The sequence below is a fragment of the Microtus pennsylvanicus genome, chromosome 10 (assembly GCF_037038515.1).
Source record: "Microtus pennsylvanicus isolate mMicPen1 chromosome 10, mMicPen1.hap1, whole genome shotgun sequence".
Lineage (NCBI taxonomy): Eukaryota > Metazoa > Chordata > Mammalia > Rodentia > Cricetidae > Microtus > Microtus pennsylvanicus.
Genome location: NC_134588.1, coordinates 44529142 through 44553776, shown reverse-complemented (window position 1 = coordinate 44553776; position 24635 = coordinate 44529142). Strand labels below are relative to the sequence as shown.

General features: G+C 38.9%; 1 protein-coding gene across 8 annotated transcripts in view; it reads left to right on the top strand.

Annotated features, from left to right (window-relative positions):
• The window catches only part of Swt1 (SWT1 RNA endoribonuclease homolog), a 76804-nt gene that overhangs the window by 3034 nt on the left and 49135 nt on the right, over window positions 1-24635 (top strand). For 3 of the 8 annotated variants that reach the window (XM_075988208.1, XM_075988209.1, XM_075988210.1), the window contains exons 1-6: window positions 3881-4033; window positions 5660-5743; window positions 15918-15998; window positions 19589-19647; window positions 21096-21807; window positions 23558-23617. In XM_075988208.1, the coding sequence (XP_075844323.1) occupies window positions 3980-4033; window positions 5660-5743; window positions 15918-15998; window positions 19589-19647; window positions 21096-21807; window positions 23558-23617 (1050 nt within the window). In that variant the 5' untranslated portion in view covers window positions 3881-3979. Of the gene's footprint in view, window positions 1-3880; window positions 4034-5659; window positions 5744-15917; window positions 15999-19588; window positions 19648-21095; window positions 21808-23557; window positions 23618-24635 lie in introns of those variants that run through there. The other 5 variants (XM_075988203.1, XM_075988204.1, XM_075988205.1 and 2 more) reach the window with 4 other exon arrangements.

Below are 24635 nucleotides of genomic sequence, written 5' to 3'. Positions count from 1 at the left end.
TAGTCTTTGTGTGTTCAGCAACCCTTTAATGTTGCTAATATAAGATTGTAACCCATAGTTTAAGATGCTGGAATCTAGAGAACTGCTCAAACAGAAAATCCTCTTAAGTTATTTGTTTTAATTTGCATATAAAGGAATGTAAACTTTATGGCAAAATGAATTTAAAGAATGTCACAGCACACAGGGATGCTTTGCTTGTTAGTTTTAGGTCAAGTTGACATAGGGTAAAGACATATCTGGGAAGAGGGAATCTTAATTGAGAAAATATCTCCATTTATGTTTGTTTTTTTTGAGACAGGGTCTCACCTTATAGCTTTGGTTGGTCTGGAACTCATTATAAAACACTATACCCACCACCACAACCACTACCTCCCAAAACGAAACAAAAAGACCAGGCTGGCCTGGAACTCATGGAGATCTGCCTGTCTTTTCTTCCAGAATTCCGAGATTAAATGCATGTGTCACTTCTTTTGGTTAGGATACTTTTTTTGTTTGTTTGTTTATTGATATTTATTGAGCTCTACATTTTTCTCTGCTCCCCTCTCTGCTTCTCCCCTCCTTCCTTCAGTCCTTCCCCCAAGGTCCCCATGCTCCCAATTTACTCAGGAGATCTTGTCTTTTTCTACTTTCTACTTCCCTTGTAGATTTTCTCTATGTAAATCTCTCTTAGTGTCCACATTGTTATCTAAGTTCTCTGGGATTGTGGTTTGTAGGCTGGCTTTCTTTGCTTTGTGTTTAAAAACCACGTATGAATGAGTACATGTGATAATTGTCTTTCTGTGTCTGGGTTACCTCACTCAAAATAATGTTTTCTAGCTTCATCAATTTTCCTGCAAAATTCAAGATGTCGGTTTTTTTCCTGCTGTGTAAATATACCACATTTTTCTTATCCTTTCTTCAATTGAGGGGCATTTACTTTGTTTCCAGGTTCTGGAAACGAATAAAGCTGCCATGAAGATAGTTGGGCACGTGTCCTTGTGGCACGATTGAGCATCCTTTGGATATATACCCAAAAGTGTTATTGTTGGGTCTTGAGAAAGGTTGTTTCCTAATTTTCTGAGAAATCGCCACACTGACATCCAAAGGGGCTGTACCAGCTTGCATTCCCACCAGCAATGTGGAAGTGTTCCCTTTTCCCCACAACCTCTCCAACATAACTTGTCATCAGTGTTTTTGATTTTGGCCATTCTTACAGGTGTAAGATGGAATCTCAGAGTTGTTTTGACTTGCATTTCTCTGATGACTAAGGATGTTGAACATTTCCTTAAGTGTCTTTCAGCCATTTTAGATTCCACTGTTGAGAGTTCTCTGTTTAGGTCTGTATTTCATTTTTTTATTGGATTATGTGATCTTTTGGTGTCTAATTTCTTTTTTTTTTAAATATTTATTTATTTATTCATTGTGGATACAATATTCTGTCTGTGTGTATGTCTGCAGGCCAGAAGAGGGCACCAGACCTCATTACAGATGGTTGTGAGCCACCATGTGGTTGCCGGGAATTGAACTCAGGACCTTTGGAAGAGCAGGCAATGCTCTTAACCACTGAGCCATCTCTCCAGCCCCCTGGTGTCTAATTTCTTGAGTTCTTTGTATATTTTGGAGATCAGACCTCTGATGCGGGGTTAGTGAAGATCTTTTCCCTTTTTGTAGGCTGTCGTTTTGTCTTGTTGACCATGTCCTTTGCTTTACAGAAGCTTTTCAGTTTCAGGAGGTCCCATTTATTAATTGTTTCTCTCAGTGTCTGTGTTGCTGGGATTATATTTAGGAAGTGGTTCCCTGTGCCAATGCATTCAAGTATACTTCCCACTTTCTCTTCTATAAGCTTCAGTGTGGCTGGTTTTATGGTGAGGCCTTTGATCCATTTGTACTTGAGTTTTGTGCATGATGATAGGTATGGGTCTATTTTCATTCTTCTACATGTTGATATCCAGTTATGCCAGCACCACTGGCATTGTTAAATATACTTTTTTTTCCCATTTGATATTTTTTGCTTCTTTATCAAAGATCAGGTGTTCTAAGATATGTAGATTGATACACGGGTTTTCTATTCGGTTCCATTGGTCCTCCTGTCTGTTCTTATGCCAAGACCAGTCTGTTTTCAGTACTGTAGCTCTGTAGTAGAGTTTGAAGTCAGGGATTGTGATGCCTCCAGAAGTTCTTTTATTGTACAGGATTGTTTTGCTTTTTTTTTTTTCCAAATGAAGTTGAATACCGGGTTAGGGTACTTTTTAAATTAGTAGTTGATGTGGGAGGGCAAAGCCCATTGTGGGTGCTATCACTTCTGGCCAGGAGGTCCTGGAGTGTATGAGGAGGCCGACTGAACTAGCCAGTAAGCAACACTCCTTCATAGCTTCTGCATAAGCTCGTGCCTCCCTTGTCCTGCCCTGACTTCCTTTATTGGTGGACTGTGTGATATGGAAGTATAAACCCTTTCCTTCCCAGCTTCTGTTTAGTCATGATCTTTATTTCTTCAGTAGAAGTCCTAACTGTGACAGATGCTTTTCCTTGGATAGTGCATTGTCTGGTGCTTTTTTTCTACTATCTCATTGGAAGAGAAGTTTCAGGTAATATTAGTGTATCCAAAGCAACAACATCAAACTGAGGTGGATCAGCAAAAATGTCAAAGGCAGCCTCATACTCTGTAAGCAGTGTCTTATATTAAGAAACAATGCAAGGCTGGAGAGATGGCTCAGCAGTTAAGAGCATTGCCTGCTCGTCCAAAGGTCCTGAGTTCAATTCCCAGCAACCACATGGTGGCTCACAACCATCTGTAGTGAGGTCTGGTGCCCTCTTCTGGCTTTCAGGCATACACAGAGACAGAATATTGTATACATAATAAATAAATATTAAAGAAAAAAGAAAAAAGAGCCGGGCAATGGTGGTGCACGCCTTTAATCCCAGCACTCAGGAGGCAGAGGCAGGCGGATCACTATGAGTCTGAGACCAGCCTGGTCTACAGAGCTAGTTCCAGGACAGGCTCCAAAACCACAGAGAAACCCTGTCTCGAAAAACCAAAAAGGAAAAAAAAAAAGAAAGAAACAATCCAAGCTGATTTAGAATTCCTGGACTCAGTCTGGCCTCCTGCCTCAGCCTTTAAGTAGCTGAGACTACAATATCATGGGCCACCAGGCCAGGCTCGCAAGTTTTTTGTTGTTCTTTTTTTTCTTTTTCTTTTTTTTATTGTATCGTCCATGCTACTGGAATTAAATTCTTTAGACAAGAGAGAAAAAGCATGAATTGAGCTGTTACCATAGACTATCCTTGAAGGCAAACATTTTTGGTACTTAGGAGATTGTTCTTAGAAGTTTGTTAACTGTTCATGTGTTAATTTTTTAAGTCTCTTCCCCACCCCATTAGCTACCAGCATTTTTCTTTTATTCAAGTTCATTAGACATTTTTTTAAAAAAAAAGAAAGAAAAGGAGGGGGAGGAAATGACTGCTTCTAGGTACAGTGGTGGAAAAGGTTTATTGTACATATATGAGGGAAAACATAGGCAGAGACAGAGACATCTGGGAGAGTCTAGAATGACTATGACTCTGAGCCAGGATGTGTGAGGAGAGAGGGGAGGGGAGAGGAGCCACCAACCAAGAGAGATGCCTGGGCCAAAAGACTGGCAGAGCCAAATTGGCTGAGTTATGTAGGAACCAGAGAAGTGTGCAGAGGAAACTGGTGAGTTTGGGGCAGGGTATGCCAGCCAGGAATTAGATATTATTTTATTTGGTTTGGTTTTTTGGAGACAGGCTCTATCTGTGTAGCCTGCCACTGCCTCCCTAATGCTGGGAGATCTTATTTTATACACCTTTACCTATTTGATTTATGACTAACCAGGAATAATTGGATTACTTGGCTTATAGTCTTTGTTATATTCATATTGCCATCGCCACCTATTAACTGTTCTTCAGGCTTCACTTTCATTCTGTCCTGCCCTCACAGACTTGGTGATTTGTCCAATCTTTGACCACCATATCCCACCCCAAGATGCTTCTCTGCACTACCAGTGCCCACAAGCTTGAGACTGTTTATGACCATAAGGTATGGCTATGCTTGTCTTAACACATTTTTTTTCTGTTGCTTTGTTTTCTCTCTCTCTCTCTCTCTCTCTCTCATTGGCTAATGGTATTGACTTGGTCTAAAGTGGGGCTGAAAAAGTGAAACTGGGTTAGGAAATTAACAGAGAATCTGTGGTTTAGGAAAGAGTTGGAAATAACTCAGTAAAAAAGTTGATACATTAAGGAGAATGAATTCACTCATTCATTTACTTAGTCATTCTTGAATATTTCTCCAGTTTTTGCTTTGTTCTTTTAGATAGAGTCTTACCCTGAAGAACTTAATATGTAGACCCATCTGGCCTAGGACTTGGAGCAATCCTCCTGCTATAGCTTCCAAAATGCTGAGATTATAGGCACATTGTATCTATTAAGCCTATTTCCCTTCCAAGTTTTTTATGCAGCACACTTTTCAAGGAACTCTAGGTCTAATAGAAAGCCAACCACATAGATTTTTATTTAGATTCTACTATATATAACTGTGCAAAGTAGTTAAAAAATTTTATTATTGTGTGTGCTTAAGTGTGGGTGCTTGTCACAGTGTGTGTGTGAAGTGAAAGGACAACTTTTAGGAATCACTTCTCTCCTACTGTGGGGTTGGGAGATGAAACTCAGGTCATCAGACTTGTGCAGAAAGGACTTTTGTCCACTGTGCCATCTCACCAATGTCAAAGTAATTTTTATATCTACTGTACTCTTTGGCTTCTTAAAAAATGTTCTAGGGTTAGATGTGGTGGTGCACACCTTAATCCATGCACTCAGGAGGCAGAGGCTGCTGGATCACTGAGTTTGAGGCCAGGCTGGTCTATAAGCTAGTTCTAGGACAGCCAGATCCATACAGAGAAACCGTGTCTCTAAAAACAAAATGAAAACAAAAACAAAAATGTTCAGAGATAAGTTGTTTCTATTTGCATAAGATGAAACTGGAGCTGCCATTTGTTTGAAATATCACATAGTGTTGAGAAATGCAGAATTATGGTTAATATGTTTTCAGGTGTAGGTAGGGCAAAATAATCAGTCAAAATGCTAATCTGATGCTTATGGTAAAAGGCAGAGTTTCAAAGGTTTGTCTTGAGAACCATTCCTGAAAAGTTGATTGATGAAGCTGAAGGAGCAGACCTTTAGGCAAGAGAATATAAGAAAAGACACTGAGGGCAAACAACTACATCTTGAAAGTATTTAGAAATCCCTTGACAGGGCATACCTAGAGTCAAGGGCAATCTGTAATACAGAATCCTTCCTGCGGCTTTACCAAGTCTTTGGAAAACTTCTGGGTCATCTAATAGCCAGAAGGAAAATGCCTTTAGTTGTACCCTTTGGTGCCTTGAGATGTCTTTGAGCCTGTATCTCTAAAACTCTATCTAAGCCTGGCACTCCCAGTAAAATAAAAGTTCTGCTTTCTTCAATGAAAGAAACCCAGAGAGTCCCTGTGAATCTCTTTGGTCACTGATCTTTCCCAGAAACCCCCAAGTTTTAGCTTTTGCTGTGCTGGATTTGGCAAGAAAATGAAAATTGTTTTGTGAAACTCGAGTCTTATTTAACTAAGAGAAGAGTGGCTTGTGATAAACTTTTTATTGTGGAGAAAAAAATATGTTTTGCATGTTTCTTTTAGTTTCTCAAGATGTCTATCAAAGAATCTTGTGAGAAAGAAGAAAAGTCTCAGAAAAAACAGACTACCTCTTCAACTTTTATTGAGGTAAGAATTTTAATTTGCTGATCTAATGATACCTCTTTTTAAAAATCATATAATGAAAAAGAAGCACCTTAATTTTATAATGACATTTAAGAATTTTGTTCTGCCTATCAGTCCCAAGGGAAAGCCATTTCTTTCCATTCTTGGTGTTACTTAATTTATCACAAATATATGAGTTATTTACTTTTATTATCCATATCATAGATAAGAAATTGAGACTTGGGGAATAGTTTTCTCTGTATATGATCCCTTCAATACCAGCAGTAGTTTCTGTGTTGCTAACTCCATCAGTTAACTCTGACAAAGTTGTCTTCCTTGACATCCCAGCAGTGTTTGCTGTAGTCAGTTATACCTTCTCCTTGAAACCCTTTTCTGACTTCACTTCTGGGGTACTTTGCTTTGTTAATTTTCCTTATTTCTTGGTGACTGTTTCTCATATTTCTTTTGCTTGTTCCACCATGTATTTTTTTTCTTGAAGCATGATCTTCAAGGCCTTATTAATGTAGCACAGTCTAGATTCAGACTTATCATCCTCCTGTCTTAGTCTTCCTGAGAGCTGGCGTTATAGGCATGTGTCACTATATACAGCTCTTATCCTTGTTCCTTCCCTCCCTCCCTCCCTCCCTCCCTCCCTCTCTCCCTCCCTCCCTCCCTCCCTCCCTCCCTCCCTCCCTCCCTCCCTTCCTTCCTATTTTCCTTCCTTCCTCCCCCCCCCCCCTTGCTCTCCTCTTTGTAGTTTTTTGAGACAAGGTGTCTCTACTTACCACCTGGCTGTCCTGGAACTTACACTGTAGATCAGGTTGACCTTGAACCCCAAGAGATCTACCTGCTTCTTCGGATTAAAGGGGTATGCCACTACACCCAGCTTTCTTACTCATTTTCTTAAGCTATAACCTTTCAAGTACCTAAGCTCACTTTTCCTAATTTAATGAACTAGAGTTCCATTTTTTCAGTTATTGGTAGTTAGCCTGTACCTGCAGCCAGTCTATAAGTGATTTCTATCTGCTTCCCTTTTTAACATATTCACAGTCTCACTATTTCCCCCTTGCTGTTACCATGATCTAAGCAAAGAATTTGTTTTCCTTAGTTATTCCATTGATTTCTAGATCCTTCCCTGTCTCTGCCTTGCCTCCCTCATGGTTTATTCTTAACACAGTGGTGAGTGTGGTCCTATTACATTGTAAGTCAGATGGTGTCACTTCTCTGCTCTGTACTTTCTTGTGGTTTTCCATGGTAACAGCCTCTTGTTGGGACTGGGAAGGCCATTCACTTTCCCCATTTCATCTTAACATTACTTTCTTCTTAATGGTGTCTTTGTTCCAGCCTCTGAGGAGCATTTCTGTCTCTGGGGTTTCTCACTTGTCAGTCAGTCATTCCCTTTAAATTGAAAATACACTGTTTCATTTTTAAAAATGATCTTTTGAAATTATGTGTGTAAGTGTGTACCTGTGTGTATATCTGAACATGTACATGCAGGTGCTGAGGAATCCAGAAGAGGGCTTCAGATCCCCTAAGGCTAAGTTATTTGCAGGTTGTGAATTGCCTGACGTGGGTGTCTGGAACCAAATGAGTCCACTGTAAGAGCAGTATGTATTCTGAAACTTCGAGCCATCTCTTCAGCCACGTTTCTTGTTATTTTTGATAGATCTTAAGTATCCAGGCCGGCCTCAAATTCTGGGGGACCAGGAATGAGTATCTGGTCATCCTGTTTCCAACTCCTGAGTACTTGGATTGCATATGTGTGCCACTGTGCATGGTATATATAGTGCTGAAGATTAAACACAGGGCCTTATGCATGCTGCATACCCAGCCCTTGTTTCTTTATTTAGGTTTCTATTCAGCTGTTAGTTTATCAATGGTATCTTGTATGAACACATTTAAAATTGCAGATCTTCCTACTTAATACCACTTCACCTTTCTTGTCCACTTTCTTTTTTTGTTTTATTTCATCCAAAGCATCCTGACATTCTTTTTTTATTATTGATTTTATTGAGCTATACATTTTTCTCTTCTTCCCTCCCTACCTCTCCCCTCCCCTTCAACCCTCTCCCATGATCGCCATACTCCCAATTCACTTAGGAGATCTTGTCTTTTTCTACTTTCCATGTAGATTAGATCCACGTATATCTTTCTTAGGGTTCTCATTGTTGTCTAGGTTCTCTGGGATTCTGAATTGTAGGCTGGTTTTCTTGACTTTATGTCTAAAAGCCACTTATGAGTGAGTACATATAATATTTGTCTTTCTGGGTCTGAGTTACCTCACTCAATATGATATTTTCTAGATCCATCCATTTGCCTGCAAATTTCAAGATGTCGTTATTTTTTTTTCTGCTGTGTAGTGCTCCTTTGTGTAAATGTACCACTGTAACACCCAATTTTGTGTTATACCCTCGGTACAGTTTGCATACCACTGTACTGTATGCCAGTCGGTAACTGCTGCACAAGGACCTCCGCCCAGGCAGGTGGGAAATTACCATACCAACAATGGAGTCAATGCCCTACAGCTAATCACCAGGTGGGGCAGGGGAAGCACAGGAACAAACAGAATGCTTTGTCAGCTGACCAGAAACTGTCCTTGCACCCCAAGAACAAGGGTAGACCTGGGCCCTACAGGACCCCCTTTTATATAAATTATGACTAGGCCTGTCTTGGGTGGCATTGGACGTCAGGCAATACCCCTTACCCGTCATGGGAAAGCATCCAGGTCAAAACACATTTCCTGTCTTAGGTTGGGGCAGCACCCCCAAAACCTTTCCCATCATTGGCTCACTAGTCATCCATCACCGAGTTCAGCCAGATTTGTGCTGAAAGATTCTCTGGGGCAGTAGCTAAGAGGACTTGCCACGTGGCAACATTGACCTGAGCTTGCCTTTGGCTCTGGCACGATGAAACCATGAAGATGATGCTCCAGCATATATAAGCATTCCTAAGGAAACTGTGCCTGCTCAATCTTTAATAAGTCTGCCCAAATTGGAGCCCTTTAAGTAAGGTCTCAGCGCTGGTGAAAGGAACCCTGGTATAGCTAACTTAAATAATCTCAAGAGCCAATTTGTAAATTGTCACTCCAGGGTCCATGATTAACAGCAATAAGACTTTTACTGTAATATCTAGCAGTGGTCTTTAACCACAACCAATAGCAAAATTAACTGCAATATTCATTTGTAAATTTAGATCAATTTGAATGGCCAAGGCATTTGCAACCTGCCCTGAGAAGGTATCCATTGTGCTAGCAGAAGCAACTGACTGACTAATGAAAAATCCAGCTGCTCTGGCAGCCACAGCAATGGCTGCATTATCTTGGGATGGGTTGAAAGGTAGAGGAACAATCCTTGGCACTCGGACCACCACAGCCAGCTCCTCAGGAATCCCGCAATTCTTCAGTTGACAAGCCAGAATCTCCTTGATCTCTTGGGTCTGTCCTGTCTTCAGGCTTCTGGACAGGAAAATCCACATCAGCCGCTCAGGTACCCATATTGGATTGTCAGCATCCTGTGGGAAAACACAAACAGCCCCTCTTCCCCACACCAGTACAGGATCTGGACCATACCAGATGCCATCTACTAGATTCTTCCATTTGACATGAGGCATCCTGGAAGAATCTGGCCGCCAGTGCCGGTCAGCAGCGGTATGAGATTGAGCATCAACAGTCAAAAAATTTAAAATGTATAAAATAAAAGACAAATGGTCTCTGGGGGTGGAACCATATTCCCCCTTTTTGGTTTTATGCAAATAGGCTTTGAGCGTACGATGCACTCGCTCCACTATAGTTTGTCCTTGAGGATTATAAGGTATTCCCGTTTTATGAGAAATAGAGAACTCAGAGCAAAATTTAGCAAAGCCAGTGCTGGTGTAGGCTGGCCCATTATCAGTTTTTACAGTTTTTGGAACTCCCATGTAGGCAAAAGCCTGGAGACAATGACTTCTAACATCCCGTAATTTTTCTCCTGTATGAGCTGAGGCAAAAATAAGATGAGGATATGTATCCACGGTTACGTGAACATATTGCATGCACCCAAAAGAAGGAACATGGGTGACATCCATTTGCCATAAATGATTAGGAGCAAGCCCACGAGGATTAACTCCCAAATGGGAAACAGTTAAAAGTTCTGTACACAGAGAGCACTTTTTAACAATATCAGTGGCTTGCTCTCGAGATATCTTAAAATGAAATCTTAAAGACCCAGCATTGAGATGAAAACGATTATGAGCTTTTTTTTGTAGCTTCATAAGATTCCTGACTCATTGCATAAATTTGGCGAGTAAGCTGATCAGCCAATGCATTCCCTTCACTCAAAGGACCAGGGAAATCAGTATGAGCCCACAAATGCCCTACGTAAATGGGAACAGATCAGGCCCAAAGCAAAGTTTGAATAGCCAATAACTGCATCTGGACTCGAGATACAGAGGCAATATAAGCTGCAGTTTCCAACGGTGCAAGAATTTTGCTTATATACTGACTGTCAGTAAAAAGGTTAAATGGAATAGCAGCATATTTCTCTAAGGCCATCTGGACAACAACCAATTCAGCCACCTGAGCAGAGTTAGTATTAACAGGCTGGATATCAAAATCAGGAGGGGAGGCTACCACAGCTCTCCCCGTGGAAGATCCATCAGTAAACACATTTCGTGCCCCTGCCAGAGGCTGCAAAGAAATAACTTTGGGGAAACATACCGGATGATTTTTGAAAAAGGTGACCAACTTATCAGAAGGATAATGATTATCGAGCTTGCAGGGATTGGAGCATAAAAACAAGGTCCAATCTTTAGCAAAATTTTGCAACCAAGTTATTTTTGCCTGGGTATATGGTGTAATAACCTTATCAGGTAACATTACAAAATTTTGTAAACTAAGTTTATACCCTTTCTGAATAACACATAGCACAGCTGATGGGTACGAGATAACAATTTTTTAGGAAGAAGTGGATGACACTATGAGTCCTGCCTCTGGCTGTTCCAGGAACTTAATCTGCAGACCAGCCTGGCCTTGAACTCACAGAGTTCCCCAAGTGCTGGGATTAATGGCTTGTACCAGCTCGCCTGGTTTACGTCCTGGACTGATTAACCATCCCTTTACCTGCAGGGCAATTCCTTTTGATGTGTCCTGATCATCTGCATTAAAAACAACTTCTTGATTTAGCTCCACCTTGACTCTCCCTAAGGTCAGAAACAAATACCTGACCCATCACATGAGTACCATCAATGTCTTTGCATAATCGGATAAAGTCATTTAAATCTCCATTTCTATGGGGGCATAAAACTTCCTGACAAAACCGATTAACATTTTCATAGGCCAAATGTTTAATGACCAGCATAGCTGAGTCCACATCCCCAAAAATGTGACTTCCCACCTGTAGAAGGCGGTCAATAAACTCAGAATAAGGTTCTGAAGATCCTTGAAGGGTCTTAGAAACTTTGTTAGGTAAAGTTTTCCAAGCTTTAACAGCTGCTGCAGCTATCTGAGCATAAATCGCAGGATCATATGCAATCTGTGCTGCTAAACCAGCATATTGTCCTTCACCAGTTAACATGTCAAGGTTATGCTGGGGGAAACCCGCTTCGGCATTTTTCCCTGCGGTCTTTTTGCAATTTTCCTGCATTTCACCTCTTCATAACAAATAATCTCCCCCTGAAAGACAAGCCCTGCAAAGCTGCATCCAGTCACTGGGTGTAAGGTTGAGTTCTGCAAAGGATTCCAATAAAGCTACAGTGAAAGGACCATGAGCTCCATAGCCCACACCTGCTTCTTTTAACTGCTTAATATCCTTAAAGGCCAGGGGGTTATGCTGCCTGATCCTCTGTTCTTGCTGATTAATAGTTTCCACAACAGGATAAATCTGCCTCTCTCTACTTAGATTATTTAACCTGTTCTGGATCTCTTGGATTTCTGCCTCTAAGTCTATAGGGGCAGAAGCAATAGTACAAGGATTTTGCGGCAGAGGTCTCATGGAGACATCTCTGTTTGCTTCCTTCCTTTCCTCTTTTTCTAACTTCTTTTTTATCAGTGCGATCTCCTTTTCTAAAATTTCTTCTTCCTCTTCTATATCCCTTCTAATACTTCCTGTTCCTCAAAACTCTTAATAGAACTCACAGATTCTTGTTCCTGAATCTCCTCAAGGGTTTTCTTCAAACTCTCTAATTGCTCTTTTGCTTTTACATTATCACTGAGAAGAGCATCTCTGACTAATCGCCATAGCGAAAATATTGCTATGGGGAATACTTCTGGCCCTCTCTCTTTCAGTGCATTTTGAAGATCAGCCTTTACCTGTTCCCAATCAGTAATATTAAAACCCCCTGCACGTAGAAACCAGGGACTAAACTCTAAAACTGTCTTAACGATCTCTTGTACTGTCTCAACTTTAATACCGGTGCCTTTTTTCTCCTAACAACTGAGCTAACAACTGGCCTGCCAACCGCCCCTTAACACTGGAACAGAATTACTTGTACCCATAACCAATACACCCTCACCCCTCAATTTCTTACCTGCTGGCCAGCCTTCCTGAGGGCGACCTCTCAGGGATCCCTACTTCCCGATCTCACAGATGGGTCTCCGACTGCAGTTGCTTATGATTATCCCAGTGCTGCCTCCAATTGTAACACCCGATTTTGTGTTACACCCTCGGTACAGTTTGCACACCACTGTAGCGTATGCAAGATCAGAAATAAAAAGGGGGACATAACCACAGACACAGAGGAAATTCAGAGACTCATTAGATCTTACTACAAAAGCCTGTATGCCACAAAACTAGAAAATGCAAAAGAAATGGACATTTTTTTAGATAAGTACCACATACCAAAGCTAAACCAAGACCAGGTGAACGATCTAAATAGACCTGTTAGTCGCGAAGAACTAGAAACCGTTATCAAAAATCTCCCTTCCAAAAAAAGCCCAGGACCAGATGGTTTCAATGCAGAATTCTACCATAACTTCCAAGAAGAGCTAATACCTATACTCCTTAATGTGTTTCACAATATAGAAGCAGAAGAGTCATTGCCAAATTCCTTTTATGAAGCTACAGTTACCCTGATACCAAAACCACACAAAGACCCAACCAAGAAAGAGAATTACAAGCCTATCTCACTCATGAATATCGACGCAAAAATTCTCAATAAAATACTGGCAAAGCGAATCCAAGAACACATTAGAAAAATTATCCATCATGATCTAGTAGGCTTCATCCCAGAGATGTACTCCATTTTTTTAATGGACTATGTGTTCTTTTGATGACCAGTTTCTTGAGTTCTATGTATATTTTGGAGATCAGACCTCTGGTCCGATATGGGATTAGTGAAGATCCTTTCCCATTCTGTAGGCTGCTGTTTTGTCTTGTTGACCATATCCTTTGCTTTACAGAAGCTTTTCAGTTTCAGGAGGTCCCATATATTAATTGTTTCTCTCAGTGTCTGTGCTACTGGAGTTATATTTAGGAAGTGGTCTCCTGTGCCAACATGTTAAAGTGTACTTCCCACTTTCTCTTCTATGAGGTTTAATGTGGCTGGCTTTATTTAAGGTCTTTGATCCATTTGGATGAGTTTTGTGCATGGTGATAGATATGGATTTATTTTCATTCTTCTACATGTTGATATCCAGTTATGCCAGCATCATTTTTTGAATATGCTTTGTTTTTTTCATTTCATATTTTTTTGCTTCTTTATCAAAAATCAGGTGTTCTTAGGTATGTGGATTAATATCCGGGTCTTTGATTCAGTTCCGCTGGTCTTCCTGTCTGTTCTTATGCCAATACCAAACTGTTTCCAGTACTGTAGCTCTGTAGTAGAGTTTGAAGTCAGGAATTGTGATGCCTCTAGAAGTTCCTTTATTGTACAGGATTGTTTTGGCTATCCTGGGTTTTTTGCTTTTCCTCAAGAAGTTGAGTATTCTTTCAAGGTCTGTGAGGAATTTTTCTGGGATTTTGATGGACATTGCATTGAATCTGTAGGTTGCTTTTGGTAAGATTGCCATTTTTACTATGTTAATTCTATCTACTCACGAACGTGCAAGATCTTTCCATTTTCTGGTGTCTTCAATTTCTTTCTTCAAAGATTTAAAGTTCTTATCATACAAGGCTCCCACTTGTTTGGTTAGAGTTACTCTGAGATATTTTATGCTATTTGTGGCTCTTGTGAAAGGTGATGTTTCTCTGATCTCTTTCTTAGCCCATTTATTATCTGTGTACAGGAAGGCTACTGATTTTTTTGAGTTAATCTTGTATCCTGCTACATTACTGAAAGTGTTTATGAGTTGTAGAAGTTCCTTGGTAGAATTTTTTTGTTTGTTTTTGTTTTGTTTTGTTTTTGTTTTTCAAAACAGGTTTTCTTTGTATCTTTGAAGCCTGTCCTGGAACTAGTGCTGTAGACCAGGCTGGTCTCGAACTCAGAGATCCACCTGCCTCTGCCTCCCGAGTGCTGGGATTAAAGGCATGCGCCACTCCCCCCCCCCCAGCTCCTTGGTAGAATTTTTGGAGTCGTTTATGTAAACTATCATATCTGCAAATAACGAGAGTTTGACCTCTTCTTTTCAGATTTGTATCCCCTTGATCTCCTTTTGGTGTCTTATTGCTCTAGCTAGTACCTCAAGAACTATATTTAATAGATATGGAAAGAGTGGACAACCTTGCCTTCCTCCTAGATGCCAAAAAAGCTTTGTACCCTGACTCTCTCCAAGACATTTCCTTTAAGTTTTCCAATTTTGTGGAGTACAGGCTTTCGAAATACGACCTAATGATTCTCTGGATTTCTTCCTTGTCTGTTGTTATGTCCCCTTTTTATTTCTGATTTTGTTAATTTAGATATTCTCTCTCCCTTTTGATTAGTTTGGATAAACGTTTGTCTATTTTGTTGCTTTCAGCTCTCAATTTGATTATTTCCTGCTGTGTAGTTCTCTTAAGTGAGTTTGCTTCTTTTTGTTTTAGAGTTTTGAGGTGTTCTGTTAACTCACTAGTGTGGGATTGTTCCAGTCTCGTTATGTAGGCATTTAGTACTATGAACTTTCCTCTTAACACTGCTTTCATTTTGTTCCATAAATTTGGGTATGTTGTATGGTCCTTTTCATTGAATTTTAGAAAGTCTTTAATTTCTCCCTTTATTTCTTTTTTGACCCATTGATGCTTCAGGTGAGCATTATTTAATTTCCACGTGTTTTTGGGTTTCTGGATTTAGTTTTGATGTTGAATTCTAATTTTAAGCCATGGTGATTCGATAAGATACATGGGGTTATTCTAAGTTTTTTTATCTGTTGAGGTTTGTTTTGTTACCAAGTATGTGGTCAATTTTTGAGAAGGTTCCTTGAGCTGCTGAGAAGAAGATATATCTTTTATGTTTGGATAGAATGTTCTATAGATGCTGGTTTAGTCCATTTGAGTCATAACATCTATTAGTTCCCTTATTTCTCTGTTATTTTTCTTTTCTTTTTTTTAATAATCTTTTTTTAAAAATATTTATTTTATTTATTTATTATGTATACAATATTCTGTCTGTGTGTATGCCTGCAGGCCAGAATAGGGCACCAGACCACTTTACAGATGGTTGTGAGCCACCAGGTGGTTGTCTGGAATTGAACTCAGGACCTTTGGAAGAGCAGGCAATGCTCTTAACCACTGAGCCATCTCTCCAGCCCCTCTCTGTTATTTTTCTGTCTGACAGACCTGTCCAGTGGTAAGAGTGGGGTGTTGAAGTCTTCCACTATTAGTGTGTGTGGTTTAATGTGTCATATACGTTTTAGAAGTGTTTCTTTTACATCTGTGGGTGCCCTTGTATTTGGGGCATGGATGTTCAGTATTGAGATTTTCTCTTTACACCATCTGACATTCTAAACATATTAGTTGTTTATTTGTAAATTTCTGCACTAGATTGTAACTTTTATGGAGGCAAGACCAGTATTTATTTATTTAAGACTTGTGTCATTGTTTGATACATCTTTGGTACATAGTTGATACTTCAAACAACATTGCTTTCAGCCTTCAGCTGTTTGAGTTCAAGATCCACTGAAAAGTGGGACATCTGGCTTTATTTTATGGACTGAATATATGGAGTCTCTATTGAGTCCCTTCCTACTAAATTTGTGTCTCTAGATGTCCTCAGAGATCATTTTTAAATGAGAATGTCAATTTATAATAGTGAATTAATCATGCTTTATTTTGTGCTTTTCCGTTAATTTTTTTTCCTCCTGAATGACGTTTAGGACAAGGAGGGAGAAATCTCAGCAGGCTCTATTAGTTCAGCACACTGTATTAAACCTATTTCAGCCAAGAAGAGAAAACTGGTAAGTGTTTAAATACCATAGCTCAATAAATATTATTTATCTTAAAGTTTTTATTATTTTTTGTTTGTTTTTGGATTTTTGAGACAGAGTTTCTCTGTAGCTTTGGAGCCTGTCCTGGAACTAGCTCTTGTAGATCAGGCTGGCCTCAAACTCACAGAGATCCGCCTGCCTCTGCCTCCCGAGTGCTGGGATTAAAGGCGTGTGCCGCCACCGCCCGGCTTGTTTCTCTCTCTCTCTCTCTCTCTCTCTCTCTCTCTCTCTCTCTCTTTCTCTCTCTCTCTTTGTAATTTGACTCTGACTATATTGCTGAGGCTGGCCTTGAACTATTAGATGACTCAGTCCTGCTTTACTCTACTCTTCCAAGTAGTTGAAACTATAGGCATGTGATCCTTAGTGTACGTAGACATGGTAAAGTTTGTTTTGTTTTTTGATTTATTTATCATCTGTACAGTGTTCTGTCTGTGTGTATGCCTGCGGGCCAGAAGAGGGCACTAGATCTCATTACAGATGGTTGTGAGGCACCATGTTGTTGGTGGGAATTGAACTCAGGTCCTCTGGAAGAGCAACTAGTGCTAACATAGTAAAATTTTAATGTACAGTTAGAGGGTCTATGATATAAAACTTCTCTCTGTATTTTTCTGTAGCTTTTTTCTGTTATGCTTAGTTTGTGAAAGCAAACCAGTGTTTTGTTTTTCCTTTTATTTGCCAAAAGTAATTTTTCAGGTTTTTATTTTTTTTTTGAGACAAGTTTTTGTTATGTAGCCTTGGCTCTCCTGGAGCTTGATAACATAAACCAGACTGGCCTCAGTCTCACCCTGCCTCTCCTGAGGGCTGGAATTAAAAGTGTGTATCACCACCACCCCAGCAGGTTTTATTTCTTATGTTGGTAGACCCTATTACATAGCATTAGGGAACATAAAAATAAATTTAGAGAGTTTTTCTGTCTTCTTATATGTACTGTCATATTTATTTTTATAGTTTTATTTATTTATTGAGACAAGGTCTTATTATGTAGGTCATAGATCAGGCAGATTTGGAACTTTGGAACTTGCAGTCTTCCTGCTTTTTTTTCGAGACAGGGTTTCTCCGTAGCTTTCGGTTCCTGTCCTGGAACTAGCTCTTGTAGATCAGGCTGGCCTCGAACTCACAGAGATCCGCCTGCCTTTGCCTCCCGAGTGCTGGGATTAAAGGCGTGCGCCACCACTGCCTGGGGTCTTCCTGCTTCTTAAATGTAAAAATTATAGGCACGTACCACCAGGCTTGGCTTACATTTTCCTTTTGAAGTAATTGAAACAGATACATTGCTTACACTCCCAGGTTTAGAAATTGAGATAAGAAATTTAGATATACAAAAATCAAATAATTTGTTCATTAATATAAAATTATATGCTGCAACAGAGCCAAATCTAGAGTTCTGTCTGTTCTTTCACTAATGGTTAAAATAACAGCCAATTAAACACATGAAGCTAGTTTATGGGTGACTCATGAAGTATTGATCTCAGTGATATTGCGATAAAGTGGTGGGTAAAGGAGGAGTAGTTAAAGTTCTAGGTATACAGAATTGTGTTTTAATATTTTTTCTTTTTTACAAGCAGGGATGTATAATTTTGTGTCTTGGTATACGTGTGCCTGTTTGTGTTCATGTGGTTGTGTGTACATGTTACGTGGAGGCAAGAAGCCAATATTGAATGTGTTCCTTAGTCATTCTCATTTTATATTGGAAGCAGTATTTCACTAAACCAGGAGCTTATTGATTTGACTAGGCTGTTTGGCCAGTGAGCTCCCAGAATTCACTTGTCTTCACCTCCACAGTCTAGTTAACACTTGAATATCAGCACTCAGGAAGCTAAAGGTCAGGAGGATTTCTACAAATTTGAGGTTAGCCTCGGTTATACAGTTCTAGTTCAGCCTGGGGTGTAGAATGAGATTCCTATTTCCAAAGAAAGGAAGGAAAGAGGAAGAAAGAAAAAAATAAAGATATGTTACAAAAGATTAAAATGATATTTTTTTAACTTTTATTCTTCTCCCATACATTACAGCCCCACTACAGTTTCTTTCTCCACTCCTAGTCACTCTCCCCCCAGATCAACTCCTCTTCAGTTTCCCTTAAAAAATAAAGAAAAACAGGCCTCCTACAGATATCCATCAAACATGGCTTAACAAGATACAGTAAGACTGAGCACAAACCCTCATATCACAGCTGGACATGGCAACCCAGTTGGAGGAAAAGGGTCCCAAGCACAGGCAAAAGTGTCAGAGATATCGCCCTACTCACATTGTTGGGAATCCCACTAGAATACTTAGCTACGCAACCATAAGGTGTATGCAGGGTCTGTGTTTGTTACTTCAGTTTCTGTGAACTCCTGAGTCCTGCTTAGTTGATTCTGTGGGCCTTGTTCTCCTGGTGTCCTCTACCCCTCTGACTGTGTGTGTCTGCATCAGTTGCTGAATAATGCCCCTCTAATGACAGTTGGGCTAGGCACTGTTCTATGAGCATAGCAGAATATCCTTAGAAATCATTTCATTGACTTTTTTTTTGTTTGCTTATTGTATTTGGTTCTTTTCCGGGTCTCTGGGCTGTCCTGCCTCTGGTTCCTGGCCCTCCAGGCGGTGCCAGGCATAGGCTGTAGGCTCTCTCTCATATGGGTGACAGGTTGGACCAGTCATCTGTTGGCCACTCCCACAAATTCTGCCACACCATTATCCTAACACATCTCGCAGGCAGGACAAATTGTAGACTGGAGGTTTTGTAGCTGGATGTAGCTGGATAGACCTCCCAGTCCTACTGCTAGGAGCCTGCCTGGCTAGAGAAGATGGCCAGTTTGGGCTCTGTATATTCTATTACTAGGAGATTTTGTTGGCAGTTTATTGGTTTTTTATATCAATGTTCTAGTGCAGGGGATTAGACCCAAGACCTTACACTTACACATGCTGAGTATACACACTACCAGCACCCCCAATCTTCTTATTTGCCCTCTGCCAAATTAAATTTGGTCTAATCTTAGCTATTTATTTAATTTATCCTCTCCTCACTGCCCCTTTTCCCTCTCTTTGCTCTATGACAAAATCACTCTCCCTCTAGCTCAGTTAATTTATTTTTTTCTGCTGAATTCTTTTCACTTACTGCTTTCAATCTTTCACATATGTTCTGTTTATCTTTTTTCACGAGTATCTTTCACCTTTTAGTGATGGTGTTTTGAAATCTTAGCGTATACTGACTGTATTTTACTTTGACATTTAGTTATATAAGACTCTTTTATACATAGTCTTTATATCTTCTTTATCTTTTTGTGTCTGGATCCTCAGAATACATATCTGGGACAGTGGAATTGAGTCAGACAGATGTATTTTGGATCATGATAGTGCCACCTACTTCCACTGTGATGATCAGAAAGATGCCAAACTCTGTAAGCTTTGCGTGCTTTGTTTATAAAATAAAGATGATAATGTCTGGCCCAAGATGATTGGAAAGATTAAGTAAACTATTATGACAGCCTGTTGATGAACACAGACGTTTCCCATTCTTCTTTCCTGTAACTAACAACAGTACACTATTTATATTTTCTAAATAATATTTTTTTAAATTTCAGAAATCAGATGATACAGACGTTGTATACTATAATACAAACAGAAAACAAGGTTTGAAAAGGTAAATTCTCTCTTTTATTCACATCTTTTACAGTTTTAATTCAGAATTAATGACACTAAAAGATTTTTTTTCCCCAGTACTTGGGCTCGAACCCCAGTATCTTGTATGTGCTAGGCAAGCACTCTGTCACTGGGTTATATCCCTACCCTTGGGATTCTGGGACAGGTTGTTGCCATGTAGAGCAGGCTGGCCTGGAGCTTGTCATGTAGCCTAGGTTAGATCTTCAACTCATGATCCTCTTCCCTTATCTTGAGGCACCATGATAAACATCTGGACTAAATATTTGCTTATCTAAATTTTAATTACTTTTATATTTATTTTATTCTGGGGAGTACAAATGTGCTTTGGTATGTATGTGGCGATCAGAGAACAACTTGTATGAGTAGGTTTCTTTAGCCATTATTTATCCAGGGATTGAACTCAAGTTGTCAGGCTTAGTGGTGGCAAGTACCTTTACCCACTGAGTCACCTTGCTGGCCCAAGACTAAATGTTTAAATTTGGTAAACTTTTTATTTACTTTGTTTAGTATTGTTTTGCATGCAGATATTTCTGGTAATATCATAGATTACTAGAAGTTTAAGAAAACATTTGAGGAAATAAAGCAAAAAGCCAGGCAGTGGTTGTAACATACCTTTAATCTCACCACTCAGGAGGCAGAGTTTGAGGCCAGCCTGGTCTACAGAGTGAGTTCCAGGACTACACAGAGAAACCCTGTCTTGAAAAAACAAAAATAAAAAAGTAAATAAAAAGGAAAAGTTGAGTGAAATTAGAAAACTTTATCAAAATTGTTGTATAAATGAAATGCACTCAGACTCGGTATGGATTATTATTAACTCTAGGGAACTGGTTTCCATACATAATTATAATAAGATACATGACTTCATCTCAGACTCGGTATGGATTGTTATCAACTCTAGGGGACTGGTTTCCATACATAATTATAATAAGATACATGACTTCATTTTATGTGCTTGTAGAGAACTTGTAAAGCTTACTTAGAAATTATTTTACCTGTGAAAGAACATATAATTTACTAAATTATAGACAAGGCTCTAAAATTATGTTAATTAGCCTTCATGTGAATACAGCTAACAAATGTGAAGAATGATGGAGAGAAGGAAATTATTTTTCTTTAATTTCTTTATTATTTGGATAAAAACTTCAAAGAGTTTTATAGTTAAGGAGTTTCTTGTTAATAATGGAGATAAACATAAAAAGAATAATGTGTACATTAAGTTATAGACAGTTGTGAGCTACACAGTGTGTGTGTGCTGGGAATGAAACTCAGGCCGTTTGTATGAGTGGTATGAACTCCTAAAGCACTGAGCCATCTCTCCAGCCCTGTTTCTTTTATTTTTAAGTGTAGAACCAACCCAATTAACTCTTAACATAATGATACATTTCAACAGTATGTAAACAAATATAACACATCTGTGCTGCTTTATAGATCGAATGTAGAAGTTGACACACCCAGAAAGAGACCAAAATTCAGTTCTTCAACTGAAGGACCTACTAAACTCCAAGTAACATCATATTCAAATAACAATCAAGTTACTTCACAGAGTTGTTCATCAAATGGAACTAAAGATACTAAACTTAAAGATAGTAAATTGACAAATATGGGAAGTAAGCTTGATTATGAAATAAAAAAACATCACAGCTTTAAAATTACCAAAGATACGAAATCTAAAGCTGAAGGCTGGACAAAGGAAAAGAATTGGCCTCATTCACTTATTCAGGAGAATATGAAAGAAGTCAAGAAAGAAAAGAACAGTAAACTCAGAGACAGTTCTGAAGAATTAGAGAAATATAAGAAAAATCAGCTTCCTCAGAATTATAATTTCAACAATATAATCAAGGAACCGTTTGACTCTGGAAGGAAGAAGATCAGCTTCAAAATTCCCAAAAAGCCCTCTGGTGCCATCCAGAAGCTTGTAAAAGGAAACGTCTTCAGTGTAGATTCTAGAAAATCAAAGAATAAGCAGGAAAAAAAGGAGTGCTTGAAAAGTTCCCAGACATCATTGGATTTGACCAGGCACAAAGCTGGAAACTTGTTTTCAGCTTCCACATGTAAGCAGACTGTCTGTGAGGGGGAAAGAAAAGACCTTCATGAGCATCCAGAAGTTAATAGTTCAGATTCTAAGGAAAACCGTACCCAGGTAATGTATAAAATAAAGTATTTGAAATGTTCAAATTTTAGTTGCTTCTGTTATTGATGATAATCATAGAGTGCTGATTCAGATTTAGTCATGTAGATAATGTAGTCATGTCTTGTTTTTATTTTTGTTTTTTTAAGACAGGTTTTTCTGTGTGACATTGGAGCCTGTCCTGAAACTCGTTCTGTAGAACAGGCTGGCCTCGAACTCACAGAGATTGACCTGCCCCTGTTTCCCGAGCGCTGGGATTAAAGGCGTGTGTCACTACTGCCAGGCCTCAACTTCCAACCTATTGCACAAAGAGTTGCAGTTTATGTTACTTTAGTGTGGATTTTTAGCTTATTTGCATAGCACTGGCTTTTCTGTGTATACTTGTTATATGTGGTTCTGCATACATACAACTTTATGTGTTACATATCAGATCTTAAATTAGAATCTTAAATCTCTTCTAGTGGTTTATAATATTGTAATGAACTATAGGTCACCTTTGCACTTTTTATAAGAGTTGCCTTCGTCATGGTGTTGTTTCATAACAATAGAACAGTAACTAAGACTCTCATAGGAAAGTCTAGCGTTTCGTTTTGTATCTTGTAGATGGAAGAGAGACACTGAGAGGTAATCGGGGAAGCAAGATCATCATATTTTTCCATTCAGAGTCACTTTGTTATCCACAGTCAGTGTATTTAATAAAGCATAGTATAGTAAGGTGTAGCATTAATTCAGTGCCCAGTAATATTTCTATTTGTAATAGGCTTAGGAAGTTTCAAAGATAACGTGAATTTCCTATACTAGGTGATAGATTCATTGACTTCTCTGGAATTGATGTGATGTCAAGTAGAACCAGCCTAAAGAAGATAACATAGATATTAGAATATCTAGTTACAAGCAGTTCTGATTATTTTAGCTATCTTTTTTGGCACTTTTTAGCTTAAGAAAACCTTAAAGAAATTTTAATTATATTTAAAGTAAGAGGGAGATTTTGTCATAAAATATTAAAGTGCTGGCACAGAGTTGGAGTTCATGGAAAGGTTTTTTTTTTTCCCCATTCTCTATTAGAAGACAGACAATAAAACAGATTTCTGGTGCTCTCACTACATGTAATGCAACTTTATGGTTTTGGCCTTCTTAGCTGTTATACAGTCCTCAAATTTCTTTGTTTTGTTTTGTTTTGTTTTGTTGATCAGGTCACTTTTAGAAATGGCTCAATATCTTCTGCGCTTAGTTTTAGAAAGGGCTGTGAAGGAATTCAGTGGTTTCTAAATAAAATTTTTCTGCCACTGAAAACCTGCTTATTTGTCTTTATGTTAGCATATAATTCTGTTACTGAAAGAAGAATACTTAATGACTGAAAGCCCTAAGGAGTATGACTCACATTTTATGACTTGGGAGAACAGGTCTTTTCTAGAGGTGATTTCTCATACAGGCGCAGTTTTATCTCTCAGGGTGTTTATTAATGTTTGGAAACATTTTTCTTTGTCAATAGGGTGGGGGCTGGCAAGATGGCTCAGTGGATGAAGGTAACTTGCCACCAAGCCTGATGACTTTGTTTTGATTCTTGGGACCCACACGGAGGAAGGAGAGAGCTGACTCTGCCAAGTTGTCCTCTGACTTACACACACAAACATAAATACATATTTTTATTTTTTGTTGTTGGGGGCAGGATGAGTATCAGTTCTAGTAGCTGACTACTTGAATTCAGTGATGCTGTTATACACCACATAAGGCTTAACTCAAAATCCTTTTCTCATTTCAGAATTTTGAAACACCATGTTCTTCAGTGTCGTCTGAGAACATCCAAGATACAGATGAAGAGGTTACTGATGCACTTACTTATTTTGTTTATTTAAAGAAATTCAAACAGTTCATTCTCTCTCTCTCTCTCTCTCTCTCTCTCTCTCTCTCTCTCTCTCTCTCTCTCTCTGAGTGTGTATGTAAAAGTGTGCAACAGGGTCTTATTATACAGCCTAGGATCATCTCAAACTTGTGATCCTCCTGACTCTACCTCGTGAATGGTGTAGTTACAGGTATATGCCAGGATGCCTAGCTAAGCAGTTGCTACTTTTAATAAACTATCTGTAAAAAAACAGTATGAAAATAATGATGTCCCAACTTAAACTCCAAAAGAATTCTGTATATTGATTTACTAGGAAGATCAGTTTGTAAGTTTTAATTAGGTCATCAAACACCATTCGTAGGGGCTAGGGATGCGATGCAGTGGTAGAGTGCTTGTCTAGCAGTATAAGGTTCTCCTAGCGTGGGGTGGTTACTGGGAGACTTTGCTTTTGTTTCTAATAAGCTACTCTACTTTAGACAGAAGGTGGTGTTCATGTACTACAAGTTAAATTTATTTTGATTTAATGCTATGCTTTTGCATATTTATACCTAGACTTGCCAAAATGTAATGTGACCCCAACCTGTTCTTCATTTTTCAACTCAGCAATAAGATGAAATTGTTATTGTCAAATAAAAGTCCACAGTATTTTATCTTTTTGTCTTTTGCTATATTTTCTACCTAGAATCTTCTGATTTATCTTTATAAGGTTATTGTGTAAATTTTATGTTGCCTGAGTAAATTAAAATTCACTAACATTTTGCACTTTTCTCTTTAATATTGTTGATAACTTTTATTTGTAATACTGTTTTTCCTGTTTTATGAGTCAGTGCCCCTTGATAAAAGACTTCTCCTGACTGCTTTAAAGATAGAACATATTCTTGTTTCTTCTTTTTTTTTTCTTTAAATTTTAAATCAGACAGTTTCTCACTGTGTGACTCAGGCTGGCCTTGTTTTTGCTGTGTAAAGAAGGCTAGCTTTGAATTGAACTCATGATCTT